We start from the raw sequence: 21,981 nt of genomic DNA, 5'->3' as shown, positions 1-21,981 counted from the left end.
AGTAAAGCATTTCAGTTTTCAACTGAAGCAGGAAAAAAGCTGTGCTGTTTTAAAATGCCAACTTTCTGGGCCACCCTGCCAGGGAAAACTCTGACTCTTTCAAGCAGGCAGTCCAGACTATGGAAACACTGTTGCAGCTTGCTTCCTGGAAAGGACCTTAAAACGCCTTAAGAGCTTTTGAATGTTGTCTTCTCCATATTCCTTAGCAAATTAAAGATCCACGTGGTCAGAAAAAGAGAGATATACAATAAAGAGAGATTCAAAGATAAAAAAAAAAACTCTAAATGGTTTAAAGTCCTTAGAAATAAAAAAAAAAAAGAAAGAAAGAGAGTAGTTGGGTATGGTGGTACACACCTTTAATCCCAGCACTGGGGAGGCAGAGACAGAAGAATCTTTGGGAGTTCAAGGATAGCCTGGTCTACAGAGGGAGTTCCAGGACAAAGATATGCAGAGAACCTGTATCAAAAAGCCAAAAGTTAAAAGTAAAAATAAAAGAAATAGAGGTTAAAATAAAGCCACGTAAAGATGGAAAATACTCAGAGAATCTTGATACTGTCTGTTATTATGTTCTCTTGAATTGTATAAATGCTGAGGAACGAGCAACAGCTGCTAAAAGATATTTGCTTATAAATGCTGCAGAATTAATCCAAGATAGGTATTTTGAAAATACCTTGACTTCAAAATTGAAGTCAAAGGGTATGTTGCTTTGGAGAAGAGATTTTGCTTTTGTTTCCACAGAAAATGAGAGGCTCTGGATTTATTCAGAGCTAAGAAAAATCATCTTTGACCAAGGGAGACCACCTGAGCAATCTCCGGTAGGAACAGTTGGCCCAGATGACAGAGTTCTTCATCCAGAACAGGTTCAAGACTGCTGCCTGAGATGATCATGTCTCACAGAAAACTTCAGTCAGGACTTGATCATAACTCTAAATTTTCTTTAGGTTCCCATAAGATTATCAGCACTCCCAACCAGCTGGAAGTAACCTGGAATACTACGCACACATTCCCAAAAATGTACTACGGATATTTTCCTTTTTTTTTAAAAAAAAAAAAAGAGGGAGAAGTAGTGCAGGATATTGACAGTCTGTATTCTGTCAATCATGTTTTAAATAAACACTGATTGACCAGGCAGGAGATGTAGGCAGGGAAACCAGACAGAAAGTGGAAATGATGCAAGGTGAGTAGGAGAATTCTGGGGAGAAGGAAGTTGATTTCTCCCACTCCTGCCCAGACCACTGAAGCAACAGGATGTGAACTGCCCCACAGAAAAAGATACTGAGCCATATGGCTAAGATAGATCAGAATAATGGGTTAATATAAGCTATAAGAACTAATAAGAAACCTGATTTAATGGACCAATCAGCTTTATAACTTATAGAGATGTCAGTGTGAATTTTCTCTGGGACTAAACAGTTGGAGGGGCTGGGCAGGACAGAAAACACAAATAAGCAGGCCCGGCCCTTCATGTTACAAAACACTTGGTTTGGTAACAATATATTTTGATTTCACTAACCATGTCATACATCATATTCTCTTGATAACTTAGGTCATGAATTTCCAATAATGACCAAATCTAAGAAATACCAGATGAATAGATCTGAAACACAACCAAAGAAATGAGTTCATAACCCCAGTCAGATTACAAAAGCAAAACTAACATGAATGGCCAAGATAACATGTCCCCCATCAATTTCACTCTTTCTCATTAAGTATTGTCTAATGAGACCTACCTAGGTAAATTCCAAGTCACATAATTATTATAAAAACTATCTTATAATATAAAAGAATTCAAGGGATGAAAGCTTGCAAATGTACCCAATATAAATAGAAAGCAGGAAGCAATCAAACTGAAAGATAAAACCAATAAAAAAAGCAAGCATAAAGAACAATGCAAAGAATCAATGAAACAAAGTGTTAGTTCTTTGAGAATATTGGAAAGATAGAAAATACACTTACCCAAACTAACTAAAAGAAAAAGAGAGAGAATTTACAGTTAACAAAATCATAAGTGAAAGCAGGACTTAACAGATACCAAACATATCTAAAGAATCATTCGGTTATACTACAACAAAGTGTACTCCACAAAATTTAAAAATCTAAAGGAAATGAACAAATTTCTTAGCAAATTTTATTTGCAAAAGTTTAGTCAGCATAAGTTAAACCATTTAAATCGACCTATAATCCCTACAGAAATAGGAGCCATTAATAGTTATGAAATTATAAAAGTTATAATTATAAAAAGCCAATTTTAAAAAGCCCAGTACGAGATAATTTCAATGACAATTCTAATAAAGGATCAAACAAACACTACATCCCACAAATTATTCCACAAAATAGAAACAAAAGGATCATTATCAAAAGCATTTTACGAGTCACAGTCAACTTGAAACACAAACCAGACAGACATTTTTTTAAATTTACTTATTTATTTATTTATAAAAATTTCCACATCCTCCCCTCCTCACAATACCCTCCCATTCCCCCCACTCCCTCTCCTCCACCCTCTCCAGTCCTAAGAACAGTCAGGTTTCCTGCCCTGTGGGACATTCAAGTTCCTCCCCCCTCCCTCCAGGTCTAGAAAGGTGAGCATCCAAAACAGATTAGGATTCCAAAAAGTCAGTACATGCAGATGAAACAAGACCCAGTGCCATTGTCAATGGCTTCTCAGTCAGGCCCCATGTCAGCCACATTCAGAGAATCCGGTTTGATCACATGCTCAATCAGTTCCAGTCCAGCTGGCCTTGGTGAGCTCTCATTAGATCAGTCCCCATGTATCAGTGGGTGAACGCACACCTCGCGGTCCTGACTTCCTTTTTCATGTTCTCCCTCCTTCTGCTCCTCCTTTGGACCTTGGGGGCTCAGTCCAGTGCTCCAATGTGGATCTCCGTCTCTATCTCCATCCATCATTGGATGAGGGTTCCCTCTGATCCGGCTTCCTTGCTCACGTTCTCCCTCCATCTGCTTCTCATTTGGACCTAGGGAGTTAAGTCCAGTGTTCCAATATGTGTCTATGTCTCTATCTCCATCCATCGCCAGATGAAGGTTCTATGGTGACATGCAAAATATTCACCACTATGGTTATGGGCCAAGGCCAGTTCAGGCACCCTCTCCTCTGCTGCCCAGGGAACAATCTGGGAATCTCTCCTTGGGCCTGGGAACAACTCCAGAATCAAGTCTCTTGCAAACCCCCAAATGGCTCCCTTAGTTGCAATATATACCTCTGTGCTCCCATAAACATCCTTCCTCCCTTCCTCCCTTCCATTCCCCCAAGCTATCCCCAATCCTCTCCCTCTCCCTTCTCTCTAGCCCTCTCCCCTTACTTCCACCCCTCCACCCCACCCCCGTGTACCCAAGTTTGTCTGGCAACCTTGTCTACTTCCAATATCCAGGAAGATAATTATGTGGTTTTCTTCAGGTTCACCTTCTTATTTAGCTTCTCTAGGATCACGAATTATAGGCTAAAAGACCTTTAATTAAGGCTAGAATCCACCTATGAGTGAGTACATACCAGATTCCTCCATTTGTGTCTGGGATACCTCACTCAGTAAAGCGTTTTCTATTTCCATCCATTTGCATACAAAATTCAAGATGTCATTGTTTTTTATCGCTGAGTAAAACTCTAATGTGTATATGTTCCACATCTTCTTTAACCATTCTTCTATTGAGGGGCACCTAGGTTGTTTCCATGTTCTGGCTATTACAAATAGTGCTGTTATGAACATAGTTGAACAAATGCTTTTGTAGTATGATAGGGCATCTCTTGGGTATATTCCCAAGAGTGGAATTGCTGAGTCCTGAGGGAGGTTGACTCCCAGTTTCCTGAGGAACCGCCACACTCATTACCACAGTGGCTGCACAAGTTTGCATTCCCACCAACAGTGGATGAGTGTTCCCCTCACCCCACATCCTCTCCACATTGACTATCATTGGTGTTTTTGAATTTAGCTATTCTGACAGGTGTAAGATGGTATCTCAAAGTGGTTTTGATTTGCATTTCCCTGATCCCTAAGGAGGTTGAGCATGACCTTAAGTTTCTTTTGGCCATTAGAAGTTCGTCTGTTGAGAATTCTCTGTTCAGTTCAGTACCCCCATTTTTTAATTGGGTTAATTAGAGTTTTAGTGTCTAGTTTCTTGAGTTGTTTGTATATTTTGAAGATCAGACCTTTGTGTGATGAGGGGTCAGTTAAGATCTTCTCCCAGTAAGAAAGTAGCCTTTTTGTCTTACTGACAGTGTCCTTTGCTTTACAGAAGCTTTTCAGTTTCAGGAGTTCCCATTTATTCATCGATTCTCTTATTGTCTGTGCTACTGGGGTCCTACTTAGGAAGTGGTCTCCTGTGCCTATGCCTTGTAGACTACTTCCCACTTTCTCTTCTATCAGGTTCAAAGTGGTCAGATTAATGTTGATGTCTTTAATCCATTTGGACTTGAGTTTTGTGCATGGTGATAGATATGGATCTACTTTCATTCTTCTACAGGTTGACATCCAGTTATGCCAGCACCATTTGTTAAAGATGCTTTCCTTCTTCTATTGTATACCTTTAGCTCCCTTGTCGAAAATCAGGTGTTCGTAGGTTTGTGGTTTAATATCCGGGTCTTCTATTTGATTCTATAGGTCGACTTCTCGGTTCTTATGCCAATACCAAGCTGTTTTCAATACTGTAGCCCTGTAATAGACTTTGAAGTCAGGGATAGTAATGCCTCCAGAGGTTCCTTTATTGTATAAGATTGTTTTGGCTATCCCGGGTTTTTTGTTTTGCCATATAAACTTGATTATTGTTCTCTCAAGGTCTGTGAAGAAGTTTGAAGGGATTTTGATGGGGATTGCATTGAATCTATAGATTGCTTTTGGTAGAATTGCCGTTTTTACTATGTTGATCCTCCCAATCCAAGAGCAAGGGAGATCTTTCCATTTCCTGGTATCCTCCTCAATCTCTTTCTTCAAGGACTTAAAGTTCTTGTCAAATAGGTCTTTCACTTCCTTGGTTAGAGTTACCCCAAGATACTTTATGCTATTTGTGGCTACCGTGAAATGTGATGTTTCTCTGATTCCCTTCTCTGCTTCTTTATCCTTTGTGTATAGGAGGGCAATCGATTTTTTGGAGTTGATCTTGTATCCTGCCACGTTACTAAAGGTGTTCAGCTGTAGGAGTTCTTTGGTAGAGTTTTTGGGGTCGCTTATGTACACTATCATATCGTCAGCAAATAACGAAAGTGTAACTTCATCCTTTTCAATTTAAATCCCCTTGATCTCCTTATGTTGTCTTATTGCTATTGCTAGAACTTTAAGCACTATATTGAAGAGGTATGGAGAGAGTGGACAGCCTTGTCGTGTTCCTGATTTTAGTGGAATGGCTTTGAGTTTCTCTCCATTTAATTTGATGTTAGCTGTTGGTTTGCTGTATATAGCTTTTATTATATTTAGGTATGATCCTTGTATCCCCAATCGCTCCAACACCTTTATCATAAATGGGTGTTGAATTTTGTCAAATGCTTTTTCAGCATCCAATGAGATGATCATATGGTTTTTTTTTCTTTCAGTTTATTTATATGATGGATTACATTGATAGATTTTCCTAAGTTGAACCAACTCTGCATCTCTGGGATGAAGCCTACTTGATCATAGTGGATAATTTTTTTAATGTGTTCTTGGTTTCGGTTTGCCAGTATTTTATTGAGAATTTTTGCGTCAATGTTCATGAGTGAGATTGGCCTGTAATTCTCTTTCTTGGTTGTGTCTTTGTGTGGTTTTGATATCAGAGTAGCTGTAGCTTCATAAAAGGAGTTTTGCAATGACTAACCTGTTTCTATACTGTGGAATACATTAAGGAGTATAGGTATTAGCTCTTTCTGGAAGTTCTGGTAGAATTCTGCATTGAAACCATCTGGTCCTGGGCTTTTTTTGGTAGGGAGATTTTTGATAACAGTTTCTAATTCTTCACAACTAACAGGTCTATTTAGATTGTTCACCTGTTCTTGGTTCAAATTTGGTATATGGTACTTATCTAACAAAATGTCCTTTTCTTTTACATTTTCCAACTTTGTGGCATATAAGCTTTTGTAGTAAGATCTGATGATTCTCTGAATTTCCTCTGTGTCTGTGGTTCTGTTCCCTTTTCATTTCTGATCTTATTAATTTGCATGTTCTCTCTCTGCCATTTGATTAGTTTGGATAGGGGTTTGTCGATCTTGTTGATTTTCTCCAAGAAGAGGCTTTTGGTTTCATTGATTCTTTGGATTGTTTTCTGTGTTTCTATTTCGTTGATTTCAGCCCTCAGTCTGATTATTTCCAATCTTCTGCTCCTCCTGGGCGAATCTGCTTCTTTTTTTTTCTAGAGCTTTCAGGTGTGCTGTTAATTCTTCAATGTGTGCTTTCGCCGTTTTCTTTAATTGGGCACTTAGTGCTATAAACTTCCCTCTTCGCAATACTTTCATAGTGTCCCATAGATTTGAGTATGTTGTGTTTTTATTTTCATTAAATTCAAGGAAGACTTTAATTTCTCTTTAATTTCTTCCTTGACCCAGGGGTATTTCGGTAGTTGACTGTTCAGCTTGCATGAGTTTGTTGACTTCCTGGGGGTAGCATTGTTGTTGAATACTAACTTTTTTCCATGGTGATCTGACAAGACACAGGTGGTTACTAATATTTTTTGTACCTGTGGAAGTATGCTTTGTTACCGAGTATGTGGTCAATTTTTGAGAAGGTTCCCTGAGCTGCAGAGAAGAAGGTATATTCTTTCCTATTTGGGTGGAATGTTCTATAGATGTCTGTTAAGTCCAAATGATTCAATACCTCCAATAATTCCCTTATTTCACTGTTAGGTTTCTGTCTGATTGACCTGTCCATTGGTGAGAGAGGTATGTTGATGTCTCCTACTATTAGTGTGTGTGGTTTGATGACTGCCTTGTGTTCTAGAAGTGTTTCTTTTACATAAGTGGGTGCCTTTATATTAGGGGAATAGATATTCAGGATTGAGACTTCCTGCTGATGAATTGTTCCTGTTATGAGTATGAAATGTCCGTCTCCATCTCTTCTGATTGATTTTAGTTTGAAGTCAATTTTGTTAGATATTAGAATGGCCACACCCGCTTGTTTCTTGGGTCCATTTGCTTGGAAAACCTTTTCCCAATCATTTACTCTGAGTAGGTGTCTGTCTTTGTGGTTGAGATGTGTTTCTTGTAAACAGCAGAATGTTGGATACAGTTTTCGTATCCAATCTCTAAGTCTGTGCCTTTTTATAGGTGAATTGAATCCATTGATATTAAGTGATATTAATGACCAGTGGTTGTTGACTCCTGATATTTTCCTTTTTTGGGGAGGGGTAGAAGAGTGTGTGTTTCCCTTCTTTGAGATGTGCTTGAGAAGGGTCACTAGTTGTCTGTGTCATTATAGGCAATATTGGCAATGTTGGATTCCTTAGGTTGTGATTTTCCTTCTAATACTTTCTGTAAGGCTAGATTTGTGGCTATGTATTGTTTAAAATTGTTTTTATCCTGGAATAGTTTGTTTTTTCCGTCGATAGTGAATGATAGCTTGGCTGGGTATAGTAGTCTGGGCTTGCATCCATGGTCTCGTAATCTCTGCAGTACCTCTATCCAGGACCTTCTGGCTTTCTTGTTTTCCATAGAGAAGTCCGGTGTAAGTTTGATAGGTTTACCTTTATAAGTTACTTGACCTTTGTCCTTTGCAGCTTCTGTTGCAGGGGCTTCTTGGCTCAGCACAATTCTCCCCCCCCAGTTTGCCCTTTTTCCTGCTGGGTCCTTTGACATCTAAGAGTCCTGTCCCTGTCCTGAGGACAACCTTTCAGACCAGCTGACCGGGGAACAGTTCCTATGCCAGCACTGAGGAGATCCATCCAGAGTCAGTCACAGCAAAGGTTGGACCAAGACACCAAGATTCTCTTGGCTGCATTTGAAGGAAGAGATGGGCAGGCACCAATGCAAGAATTCCTCCAACAACCAGAAAGGCAACATGATATCAATAGAAACCAGGGATAACGAAACAAGAAGAATTGAACACCCTACTCCAGAAGAAATAGAAGAAGTCGACTTTAAATGGAACATTATGAAAATATTAAAGGACCTTAAACAGGAGGTAAAAAACTGCCATAAAGAAATAGAGATGACAAACAAAAAGGTAGAGGAAATGGATAAATCTCTCAAAGATACCCAAGAAAAACAAGAAAGAGCAATCAAACAGGTAAAGATAACAGTTCAAGACTTGAAAAATGAAACAGAGGTAATGAAGAAAACACAAACCGAGGGAAGACTGAATATGGAAAATATGGGTAAACGAACGGGAACTACAGAGACAAGTATTACCAACAGAATATAAGAAATAGAAGAAAGAATCTCAGACACTGAAGATACTACAGAGGAAATAAACTCACTGATTAAAGAACAAAACAAATATAACCAATTCTTAACACAAAACATCCAGGAAATCTGGGACAGCATGTAAAGACCAAACCTAAGAATAATAGGGGTAGAAGAAGGAGAAGAATTGCAGATCAAAGGCCCAGAAAATATATTCAGCAAAATGATAGAAGAAAACTTTCCCAACCTAAAGAAAGATATTCCTATGAAGGTACAAAAAGCATACAGAACACCAAGTAGACTGGATCAAAAAAAAAAGCATCTCCTTGCCATATAATAATCAAAACACAAAACATACAGAATAAAGAACAAATATTAAGAGCTGCAAGGGTAAAAGGTCAAGTAATATATAAAGGGAAACCTATCAGAATTACACCTGACTTCTCAATGGAAACCATGAAAGCCAGAAGGTCTTGGATAGATGTGCTTCAGAAACTAAGAGAACATGGATGTAAGCTCAGACTATTATACCAAGCAAAGCTTGCATTCACCATTGATGGAGAAAACAAGATATTCCAGGACAAACACAGATTTAAACAATACATAGCCACAAACCCAGCCTTACAGAAAATACTAGAAGGAAAAATCACAGACCAAGGAAGCCAATAACACCCATAATAACACAGGCATCTGACAACCCTCCACAAGCACAACTCAAAGAAGGTAAACACACAAAAACTACCACCAGAAAAAATAACCGGAGTTAACAACCACTGGTCATTAATATCGATAATATCAATGGACTTAACTCAACTATAAAAAGGCACAGGTTAAGAGAATGGATACGAAATCAGGATCCAACATTCTGCTGCCTACAAAAAACACACCTCAAACACAAAGACAGACACTACCTCAGAGTAAACGGTTGAGAAAAGGTTTTCCAACCAATGGACCAAAGAAACAAGTGGGTGTGGCTATACTAATATCTAACAAAATTGATTTCAAACTAAAATAAATCAGAAGAGTTGGAGATGGACACTTTATACTCAAATCAGGAACAATTCATCAGGAGGAAGTCTCAATCCTGAATATCTACGCACCTAATATAAAAGCACCCACGTATGTAAAAGAAACATTACTAGAACTCACAGAATACATCAAACCCCACACTCGAATAGTGGGTGATTTCAGCACTTCTCTCTCACCAATGGACAGGACAACCAGACAGAAACTTAACAGAGAAATAAGAGAACTAACAGATGTAGTGAACCAAATGGACCAAACAGACATCTATAGAATATTCCACCCAAACAGAAAAGAATATACCTTCTTCTCAGCATCTCATGGAATGTTCTTGAAAATTGACCACATACTTGGTAACAAAGCAAACTTTCACAGATACAAAAAAAATATTAATAACCTCCTGTGTCTTATCAGATCACCATGGAATAAAGTTAGAATTCAACAACAATTCTACCCCCAGAAAGCTACAAACTCATGGAAGCTGAACAGTCAACTACTGAACCACCCCTGGGCTAGGGAAGAAATAAAGAGAGAAATTAAAGTCTTCCTTGAATTCAGTGAAAATAAAGACACAACATACCCAAACCTATGGCACGCTTTGAAAGCAGTGCTAAGAGGAAAGTTCATAGCTCTAAGTGCCCACATCAAAAAAATGGAGAAAGCTCACATTAAAGACTTAACAGCACAGCTGAAAGCTCTAGAAAAAAAAGAAGCAGATTCACCCAGGAGGAGTAGAAGACTGTAAATAATCAAAATGAGGGTTGAAATCAACAAAATAGAAACACAGAAAACAATCCAAAGAATCAAAGAAACAAAGTGCTGGTTTGTTGAGAAAGTCAACAAGATCGACAAAACCTTATCCAAACTAATCAAAGGCAGAGAGGGAACATGCAAATTAACAAGATCAGAAATGAAAAGAGGGACTTAACAACAGACACGGAGGAAATACAGAGAATCATTATGTCTTACTACAAAAGCTTATATGCCACAAAGTTGGAAAATGTAAAAGAAATGGACTTGTTTTTAGATAAGTAACATTTACCTAACTTAAATCAAGACCAGGCGAACAGTTTAAATAGACCTATAAGTCATGAGGAAATAGAAACTGTCATAAAAAAAAACCTTCCAACCAAAAAAAATCCCAGAACCTGATGGTTTTAATGCAGAATTTTATCAGAACTTCCAAGAGCTGATGCCTATACTCGTCAATGTGTTTCACTTAATAGAACCAGAAGAGTCATTGTCAAACTCTTTCTATGAAGCTACAGTCACCCTCATTCCAAAACCACACAAAGACCCAACCAAGAAAGAGAGTTCCAGACCAATCTCACTCATGAACATTGATGCAAAAATTCTCAATAAAATTCTGGCAAACAGAATCCAAGAACACATTAAAATATTGTCCATTACAATCAAGTAGGCTTCATCCCAGAGATGCAAGGCTGGTTCAACATACAAAATCTATCAATGTAATCCATCATATAAATAAACTGAAAGAAAGAAAAACCGTATGATCATTTCATTAGATGTGGAAAAAGCATTTTACAAAATTCAACACCCCTTCATGATAAAGGTTTTGGAGAGGTTAGGGATTCAAGGATCATACCTAAATATAATAAAAGCAATATATAGCAAGACAACAGCTAATATCAAATGAAATGGAGAGAAACTCAAAGCCATCCCACTATATCAATAACAGGACAAGGCAGTCCACTCTCACCATATCTTTTCAACATAGTTCTTGAAGTTCTAGCAATTCAACATAAGGAGATCAAGAGGATTCGAATCGGAAAGGAAGAAGTCAAACTTTTGTTATTTGCAAATGATATGAGAGTGTACATTAGTGACATCATACCTCTACCAAACTACTCCTACAGCTGATAAATAACTTCAGTGAAGTGGCAGGTTACATGATCAACTCAAAAAAATCAGTAGCCCTCCGATACACAAAGGATAGAGAAGCAGAGAGAGAAATCAGAGAAACTTCACCTTTTACGATAGCCACAAATAGCATAAAGTATCTTGGGGTAACTCTAACCAAGGAAGTGAAAGATCTATTTGACAAAAACTTTAAAGCATTGAAGAAAGTAATTGAAGAGAATACCAGGAAATGGAAATACCTCCCATGCTCTTGGATGGGTAGGATCAACATAGAAAAATGGCAATTCTACCAAAGTCAATCTATAAGTTCAATGCAATCCCCATTAAAATCCCAACAAAATTCTTCACAGACCTTGAGAGAACAATAATCAACTTCATATGGCAAAACAAAAAACCCAGGATAGCCAAAACAATCTTATACAATAAAGGAATTTCCGGAGGCATTACCATCCCTGACTTCAAACTCTATTACAGAGATACAGTAATGAAAACAGCTTGGTACTGGCATAAAAACAGAGAAGTCAACCAATTGAATCAAATAAAATACCCAGATATTAACCCACAAACCTATAAACACCCGATTTTCGACAAAGGAGCTAAAAGTATACAATGGAAGAAAGAAAGCATCTCCAACAAATGGTGTTGACAGAACTGGATGTCAACCTGTAGAAGAATGAAAATAGATCCATATCTATCACCATGCACAAAACTCAAGTCCAAATGGATTATAGATCTCAATATCAAACTGAATACACTGAACCTGATAGAAGAGAAAGTGGGAAGTAGTCTACAACATATGGGCACAGGAGACCACTACCTATGTATAACCCCAGTAGTACAGACAATAAGGTCAACTTGAATAAATGGGACCTCCTGAAACTGAGAAGCTTCTGTAAAGCCAAGGGCACTGTCATTAAGACAAAAAGGCAACCTACTGATTGGGAGAAGATCTTCACCAACCCAGCAACTGACAAAGGTCTGATCACCAAAATACATAAAGAACTCAAGAAACTAGACTCCAAAATGCTAATTAACCCAATTAAAAAAATAGAAACATGTTTTAAAAGAACACACAAACCACCAGATTAGGTAGGTTGTTTGGTTTTGTTTTTACATTATAGTTCCACAATCAAATATTGTTTGTAGCAGGGGAATGTATTATAAAACACTGGTTTTTGCAAATATTGATCAGTTGTAATGAAAAATCCACCTCTCCAAAATATCATCTTTAATATCTGAAATTAAAAAAATAGTTAATAAAAATGAAAAAAACTGATTTTTAATTCCTTGTTAAATACAAAGTCACAGCATGATTTTGAACAGAGGGGAAGGATTATCAGGCTTTCATTTCTAACAAACCACTCTTTAGACTGATGAAAACTTTTCTGTTTGAGAGGGATAGGTTATTCATGCTTCTCACTGCGGCACTAGCAGAAAGTCATTATATTTGTATATGTGAAAAAGATTAAACTCTAGAAAAATTTGTAGACTGGATGTTGGGTCAATGCTTGCCAAAATATTGTTGATCTGTATAAGTTAATATAAAGATTCAGTTATTGATATGGGAAAGCTGTGAGAGAATTGGATGCAAGAGGTGGGGAAAGGGAGAAAGATGTTCTGGGGAAACTTAGGTTAAATTTTCTGTACTATTTTTAAAAAGGGACGTGAGTTTGATTTTTCACATGTGGTGTATTAGAAATCTTTGCAATATCTAAAAAAGTTTATGCCTATAAGGATCATTAGCACACTGCTAGTATTTAAGTATGACCTTTTACAAAATTAGCATCATTTTCAATATTGAGCTTTTCCCACTAAATAAATAGGTAGATTTTCGCTCTTCTTTCCATTGCAAAACTAAGGCAGAGTAGCTATGTGAGTACTAATTTGCCTTGTTAACCAAACCTGCCTATACTATGATCCAAAAAATTGTGATATGCTGAAAAAAGATATGAATTATGGATAATGGCTATGAAATAGCTTAGGTACACAAATATAAAAATAATAGCATCCATAATAAAGAACATGATTTCAAACATGTGGGAAGAGGTGAAAGAAAACAAATAAGAAAAATATGATTATACTAAGAGTTAGGGTAAAGTTATCAGTTCTAATAAATGCTTTGAAGATTAGAGAAATCTGTGTGGAGAGATGGCTTTGTAGGTAACAGCAGTACTTGCTGTGGAAGCATGAGGAACTGTTTTCAAATTCCTAGAACTCATGTGATAATCTGGCATGCTATCCATGCCTGTAACCCTAGTGCTCTGGGAGGTAAAGACAGAAGGATTTCTAGGGTTTTTTGACATGAGCATAGCTCCAGGTTCTTATCAAGTGAATGAAGTGCAATAGGATATACTATATTCTTCTCTGGCCTCCATAATGTCACTGGGAGTGAGAAAAAATTTCAAAAAAATCAACAGAAGGAAACTTGATTAAGAAAGGAAAAATTGTACGAAAGACTACAAAAAATGACCATTTAAAAATATAGGATAGGGAACCCTGACTGCTCTTTGGCCTGGAGAAGGAGGGGGAGTGGGAGTGGGGGAAGGGGAGGGAAGTGGGAGGAGGGGAGGAGGTGGAAATTTTTAATAATAATAGTAATAATAATAATTTTTTAAAAAAATACTTTACAGACTCTGATTTGGAAAAAAAGCCACAGTTCATTGCATTTAAAAGCTAACAGACTTATGGTGTTAATGGAGTCTAATATCTCCCACCAAAGATGAGAATGTCCACTTATGAACTTCCTTATTGCATGAGGATGACAATTGCCACATGCAAGAACCAAAAATAATATCATGGATCTCCAGAAAGTCTGGGCCAGTGTTGGGTAAGTATGTTACACATGCTTCAAGGTATCTGTCTGCAGAAACTCTCTTGGGATATCTTACCTGGACCCTGAATCCATCAGTTCCCTGTTAGGTGTCAGACAGGAATTACAGATCCCTGCCTGGAATCCCAAGGGAACAATTTTTATAGTGACCACACAGAAAAGTTTCTTCTTAACCTTTGTATCTTTCTAGATGTTAAGTATAAGGGATACCACCAGGGATTTGCCTCTTCAGGGACTCGTTAATTTTTGTAGAGATTTCATAAAGGATACTAAGAGATCTGACTAGATCAGTCAAGAATGGACTCAGCAATTATATCAGAATCTATTTTATGTTATTGAGGAAGATATAAGTTTGCTCAGAACTTAAAACTTGGATTATTTTTTAATTTTATCATTCTCATGGAATTCCTTCTCACTCAATTCTACTCCAGCCACTGATTTCTAAGGAATCACTTTTCTCCTGATTGTCAGAATATAAAGAAGACTTCCTACTCTCACAATGACTTTAAAGAGGCATCATGTCCTCTTTTTATTCCATCTCTAAGATTTTAACCAAATACCTTGTGGACTATCATTCTCTATTCACCTGTTTGAAGACTGCCGAAGTTTCTCTAGAGGAGCTCCCTTAATCGTATGTGACAGCAACACCTCAGCAGCAAAATCAACTTGTATTTTGGTGAGTTTCCTTAGACAGCAAATGGAATGAAATGAATTTGAAACTAGTGAGGGAGTATGTAAAAGACTCCATTTCCATCATAGTAATTCTCTTCCTACAAATAATTAAAAAATACAATTTCTACAATGTTTATAACTGAAAGTGAATAATCATAAATGTCTGATTAAATTGTGGATGACAAATGAGTTGTTAAAATATACATTATTTGCATTTATAGACATGGAACACAGAGCTGTGGGACATGATTGAATTTTCTAGTACCACATACATGATAAGGTCAGATTGAATCTTGGGTCATCTTCATTTTTGGCATATCATTGAAACATGAAAAGTCCTATGTAAAAATTATAAGTCCCATGTTGAAATGTTATGTTAGATTAATTGCATCATTTTCTAACAAAATAATATCAAGATAACATATACTGTAAATCTTTGAAAATATATGGCAATTTTTCAAATTGACCACTATACTTTTCATTTCCAAAGAAAGGCAAGAATTCTTATTCTAAATTACCTAATTAAATTGAATGGCGATGGCCCACAGCTTTAATCTCAAAACTTGGGAGGCAGATTCAAGAGGATCTCCGAGTTTGAGGCTAACCTGATCTAGAGAGAGTTCCAGGATGGCCAGGATTACATAGAGATGCCCTGTCTTATGAAAACCAAAAGAGAAAGTAAAATAGAAAAGAAAGAAAGGATGGAAGGAAGGAGGGAAAGAAGAAAGAGAGAGAGAGAGAGAGAGAGAGAGAGAGAGAATTTAGGAATTAGTTCCTAGAGTCTGTAAATTCCTCTATTTTACTTTGTATTATCTTATGAAGCTAAGTTTAGCAATCATGATTTTTATTTTCTCAGTTGTGACCAAGACTTGAGTTAATAGTTTAGACTCAGCTAACATCTGCATTTTGTTTTATTTGCTGGTAACTTGTAATAGTCAGGGAGTTGAGGTAAGGATAAGCTTATCAAAACGTTCACAAATCGCATACCTGTCAACAGAGTAGAGAAAACATGATGATCAGGAAATGTTGCAATGTATAGTCTTTAAAACTTATTGGTGCAACAAATACTTCAAATTTTTATATTCATACTTTCCACTGTCCATTGATCAGTTGATCAATGAATAATCAGTGATTTCACCTGAGTTTAATACTGTGTGGATCAGACAAACATAAGCAGAATGACCATTAGCAAGGGAGAAGTCACAGTCTGTGTTGTCTAAAGTAATTATAGCATAACTGGGTTGTAGAGAGCATCACTTAATATTTGCCTTTAAATCTGGTTTTAAAATATTAAAATTAACAAATAAATAAAATTTAGGTCAAGTAAAACCAAGTAAACAGGTGAAAATATAAAAATGATCAGAACACATATCCTAAGACCTTGTGGAATTTAATATAACAGCAACTAAAATGTTTATCAAACTAGCTTTGACAGAAATTGATTACATCAAGCATCAGACTCTCAAAAGGGAATACAGACACTAAAAAAATGTATTCTTTATATGAGGATGATTGCAAGGTTGTGGTAGTCTCCATAAACACTCTTCATGAAAGTCATAGAATAGTAAGGACGAAAACTGCAAGCAGTGGGTTTTCAGGGACTGTTAAATAATGGAAAAAAGAAGTGCTTGAATTTCACACGGAGACATATGTGCATGCACAAACATGTTTTAAAAGCCTTTGGTAGTGACCTTCAGAATGGTCAATATCAAATTTTCCAACCAAATTTGGATTTATATGATGCTTTTAGGGCATTGCCATACCTTGAATATGTGTGCTCTTTTTCCTTGCAGTTGCTCTGTTGAGATTTGTTCTGGCAGACATCTGACTCCAAAAATCCATGTCTTACTTGATCCACAGAAAGGATCTGTTATGAAGCAGATTATGACTGACTTTCCATTGATGCAATGTTGCTAACTTGGTGTTCATGTCTTAAGATGATAGAATCATTCTTGAAAGTTTTCCTGAACTAAGTTCTACCTTATTTGGTTTTAATGATATGTGCTTATAATCTTCCTACTAAAATTCTTCTTTTATTTTGTTTTTATATTTCTTTATCTCATAATCATTATTACTTATTATTGAAGGCTTAGAGAGCAGCAAAAGGTCTGATAAGATGCATTCCTAAAGAACCTCACTCACCATTTAAGAAAAAGAGAGATGAAACAGTAAGTATTCAAGGGGAATTCCATCCTAATGAGAGAACAGGGAGGAGCCTTCTCTAGTTCCAGATAATCCTGAAATGTTAAACAGTTAGAAAATTTGGTGTTTATAACTTGTTTACAGAGACCATGTTACATGCCTGCCACACATTAGAGAACGAAGTAATGTCATGTAATTTGATCAGTGTGAAAATTAAATTAGCAGGTTAGAGTTTTGAGCTTCAAACTCAGATCTGATCAAGAAATTCAATTAATCATCACTCTACCATCCTGTCTCCTTGCACTCTCTGAAATGTCAAACATAAAACCCTGTAATGCCCATATTTAATATTTCAAGGCATACTCCTTAATTTTTGTGAATATATGTAATTTTTTGTGAATATATGTAATTTAATATGGTATATTTCTTTACAAACTCATTATCATGAGCTTGTCCAATCTTGTTTACACAGTGTCATTTCAAATTATTTTAGAGACTTATACCATAGGCATAGTAAATCATTAATAAGCATTTTTTCTTGATGTTACTTTGATTTTTCACTTTTGCTTTTATTTACTCATTTGACACCATGGCCACAGCTTTCCCTCCCTTCTGTCCTCCCAGTACCCCCACCTTCATTCTACCTTCTCCATCCAACCATTCTTCAATTTCTATTCAGAAAACAGCCCGTCTTTTATGGATAATATACAAAACTTGGCCTATCAACTAGCAAACTTGATACTTTTTTTGATTTTTATCAAAACTTTATTTTTATTTCCTCTTTTCCACTGAAAATTATTGCAAAAATCTATCTCAATAAATGAAAACCAATTTCTGAAATCAATATTCCTGGTCAAAGTGTATAGGTTTCTTCAACTCTTTCATTATACATTACAAAGTTGTACTAATATATATGTATATTCATTATACATGAGAAGGAGCCCATGAACAATATTGCTCAATGGCCAGGAACTAGAGACTGGACAAATCACAATTGCAAATGTGATGTTAGCCTGGCAGTAGTGGCACATGCCTTTAATCACAACACACAGGAGGTAGAGGCAGGTCAGTTTAAAGTAAGTCAAATATAGAAATACTGCCTGGAAAAAAAGCAAGAAATAAGAAGTGATGTTAGCCTTTCTGTCATTATACATTTCCTTGAGTGTACAGTGCTTGTGTATACTGCGTCTCTTAGAGAGCATAAGCCTGATTTCAACTTATACATAGTGAAATAGTCATTTTTTTGTTTATTTTCAGCATTTTTTACCATAAAATGTAATAATGTTTTTTTTTCTTTTTGACTTTTTGCATTGTATAACATATTTTTAATCATATGACTTTTGGAATTAGTAATCTAAGTCTTCAACTATGTATAATTTTCCTGAAATATAGGGGCCTAGTTAATCACATCATAATAGCTTCTGAATATTATTTATTTAGATAGAGAAAATCTGCATTTATTTAGATGGAGAAAATATGCATAATTTCATTTTTGTGGCCTTCCAAATAAATGAATTTTGGGTTTAAATATATAAGGTAATTTTACATTTGTAGAATATATGTATGTATATACATACATACTTTCACATTTATATTGTAATACACATAAGTTTTATATCATATATATTTTCTGGTTACTGAAAATTCATTTTTTGCTTTTCATAATTTTGCATTAACAATTTATAAATAATGTGTATTTTATGTGTGATTCTTCAAAACATATTGTTTCACTTTATCATTTCCTAGTCTGGAGTTATATATTCCAATTAAGTACTCAGAAACCAACAGTAGTTATTGAAAAGTTGTTTTGATTACAGTTAACCAGACATATTCCCATGTCCTTGTAAATCTCAGACTGTTTTTCTGTTACTTTAGAACACAAATAACTATGGCTTGGTGTAGAGATTTTTTTAAACAATCTTTTTCTTAGAACTATATAACACTCTATTTATACTTTATTTTTTTAACTCAGTTGCAATCAAAACTGAAAATATTTAATCTATAATTATTATCTAATACTTTATACACATAATATTAGCTTTAATTTGTCTTATAATTTTCATGTATAGTTCAATTTGCTACTACATTTTAGTTTCTTTGTCATCGATTCATATCAGTAATATTACTCTAAATATAATGCAACTCTGTTAAATTCATTGTCATGTAAATTTTTATCTTAGTCAAAAAGGTTTGGGTCAGAGTAGAAAATCTAGGAAAAAAAGTCAAATTAGGGGAAATACATAAAATTTATACGTGATAAAAGATCAGGTTGAAGATGATTGCCTAGTTTGACATGAGGTCCAACATGAATATAAGGTAAATATTTCATGAAAATTAGAGTAGGGCACTACTCTTCTACATCCTTCTACTACATCCTTCTACTACATCCTTCTTCTCATAGGATGCTATGAGAAGAAAAGTATTAATGCATAGAACTGCGAAAGACACCTGAGCAACATTTGCAGTTCTGGTATGGTAGCGAGGTACAATAAAATACATACATCATCATTACATATAGGATTGAAACATAGTTAGATAATCTTCAATGATGAAAGTCAAAAAGAATGGTTACCATTCAGATACTAAAAGATTAAAGGAATAGGAAAATGTCTGTATAATTTTATTGTGTATGTTCATCTTAGCAGTGAATTAGTTTTATTGCAGAAATAGTTAAGATCTTTACTTGGGCTTTGCATGTATACTACTATCTGTACATGTCCTGTAGGAGAAGAATATATACTAAAATGTGAACAGTGAAGCCACTTAAATAATTTTAAATAGATCAACAATATATCTTTGTACCTTTTAAAGACATATGCAAAGATAAACTCTTTTACATATAAGTAAAATTTGAGCATTTCTCCGTTAAATTAAAATGCTAAAACAAATTGATAAATGTAATGGAGCTGACAAATATATCCATTTTATCTGGAATTTTCCCATAGATAAGCATCTCCATTACTAATGAAGATTTCTAAGGAAAAATATGTCAGAGTTTTTACTGTGAATTCATCTCCGAAAATTGGAATTGAAACTCAACCTTAAGAAGTAAACCAGGAGGCAAAACTCTGTCCTTGCTTTTCCTCAGTCTCGAAACAACCCAGTAAATGAGAGATCCCCACCCCACCTCACCCACCTTTTTTCCAGAAGACATACTGGCCAGGAAACCTGTACTCAACCAATCTGGGTCCCCTGAGTTTGTTTTCCGTGTGTTCACCCATGTCCATGAATTTCAGGCTTTGCTCTTCACCCTTTTCCTCCTGCTCTATCTAATGATCCTCTGTGGCAACACTGCCATCATCTGGGTGGTGTGCACGCACAGTTCCCTGCATACACCCATGTATTTCTTCCTGGGCAGCCTGTCTCTCCTGGAAATCTGCTACACCACAGATGTGGTGCCCTTGATGCTTTCGAACATCTTTGGGGCCCAGAAGTCCATATCATTAGCTAGTTGTGGAACACAAATGTTCTTCTTTGTAACTCTAGGAAGCACTGACTGCTTTCTATTGGCAGTCATGGCCTATGATCGCTATGTGGCCATCTGTCATCCTCTGCACTACAGCCTTATCATGACGCGGCATCTGTGCATCCAAATGGTGCTGGGTTCCTTGGGCCTGGCACTCTTTCTTTCCCTGCAACTCACTGCCTTAATTTTCACCTTGCCTTTCTGTGGACATCACAGGGAAATCAACCATTTCCTCTGCGATGTGCCTCCAGTCCTGCGGCTGGCCTGTGCTGACATCCATGTGCACCAGGCAGTCCTCTATGTTGTGGGCATCCTGGTGCTTACAGTTCCATTCCTGTTGATTTGCATCTCCTATGTGTTCATTGCTTCCACCATTCTGCACATGCGCTCTGCAGAAGGCCGCCAACGGGCCTTTTCCACCTGTTCCTCCCACCTCACTGTGGTCTTGCTACAGTATGGGTGTTGTAGCCTGGTGTACCTGAGGCCTCGCTCCAGTACCTCAGAGGATGAGGACCGCCAAATCGCCCTGGTCTACACCTTTGTTACCCCATTACTCAACCCTCTGATTTACACCCTTCGAAATAAAGATGTCAAAGGTGCCCTAAGGAACTTCATTTTCAATAAAGCAGTCTGAGTAGAGTTAAAATCATCAAAAGATAACAGAGTACTTGGTGGTGGGTGACTGTCAGTTAAATCATTCAACTAAAAAGGACAATTATATTATTTATTGTCGTTAGAATCACATTGGTATATCTTTTAACCTTTTATTGCCCAGGAGAGCCTGCCTCAATTTTTTGAACTCATAGAATATTTTAAAATGTGAATACAGCTTCCAGTATGGAAAGCACTGCTCTCTATCACTGTTTTTATGATTCTCTGCTCATACTCTATCAACTGCTTTGTTGGGAGCCTCACATATTTGCTGCATTTTAACAAAGGCTATTGTATGTTTATGTGCAGTCTTCTTAGGAGGAAGAGATGCTCATTCTATAAAAGAGAGTTACTTACATTTTTTAAAGGGTGGATGTTTTCCAAAATAAATATTTTTCTGTGTTTAATGTGAAGATAGAGTTAGAAATTGCTCATTTAATTTATGGGTTTACTTAATGTCAGATATTTCCAGTGGTGAGTTCATTTTCTTCTGCAGGTAGGGAAGCAGGAATTAGCTTCCACTGGCTAGTATAGCGCCTATGCCCAACTAGGCTAGTATACCAAAACCTAACCCTTGTGGCTACCATCATAAAACCTCTGTGCTGCAAATTCTGGCACTGGAGTTTGATCTTCCACCCTCCTCTCCACCCCCTTTCTTTCTTGATGACTCCAGGTTCTGAAAGCACTCAGCTTCTCTTCCTCCCACTTCTGCTTGAATCTGGCACTTGTTTGTGTACTTTTCTGCCATTTATAGACTAAGAAGTGCAATACTCAAGTAAATATACATTCAAGTAGAAGTCACTTATCTGTGTTGTTCACAGTAGATTCTCTCTGCTCAGCCTCCTCTTGGACTGCCAAGAACAATACTCATCAAGGGTTAGCAAGAAAAGAAATGGTACTAAAGAAACTTGTCCTGATTTTTAAAAAGACAGTCAGGGAATTCATGAGAATGGTATAAATCTGACACCTATAGATCTCCAGCTTTGCTGAGCTTCCCAAATC

The 21,981-nt window shown here is 36.5% G+C and overlaps 1 protein-coding gene across 1 annotated transcript; it reads left to right on the top strand.

The window, feature by feature from the left end:
- The first annotated feature begins 19,969 nt into the window (after positions 1-19,969).
- Positions 19,970-20,962, top strand: Or10q1 (olfactory receptor family 10 subfamily Q member 1). Its single transcript, XM_048429856.1, has one exon. It carries the CDS (start codon positions 19,970-19,972, stop codon positions 20,960-20,962), a length of 993 nt encoding a protein of 330 aa, XP_048285813.1.
- Positions 20,963-21,981: the final 1,019 nt, after the last annotated feature.

Source organism: Myodes glareolus, chromosome 7 (genome assembly GCF_982192425.1).
Source record: "Myodes glareolus chromosome 7, mMyoGla1.1, whole genome shotgun sequence".
Classification (NCBI taxonomy): Eukaryota; Metazoa; Chordata; class Mammalia; order Rodentia; family Cricetidae; genus Myodes; species Myodes glareolus.
Note: the sequence above shows the minus strand (reverse complement) of the source record. Positions and strands in the feature narration are given on the sequence as shown.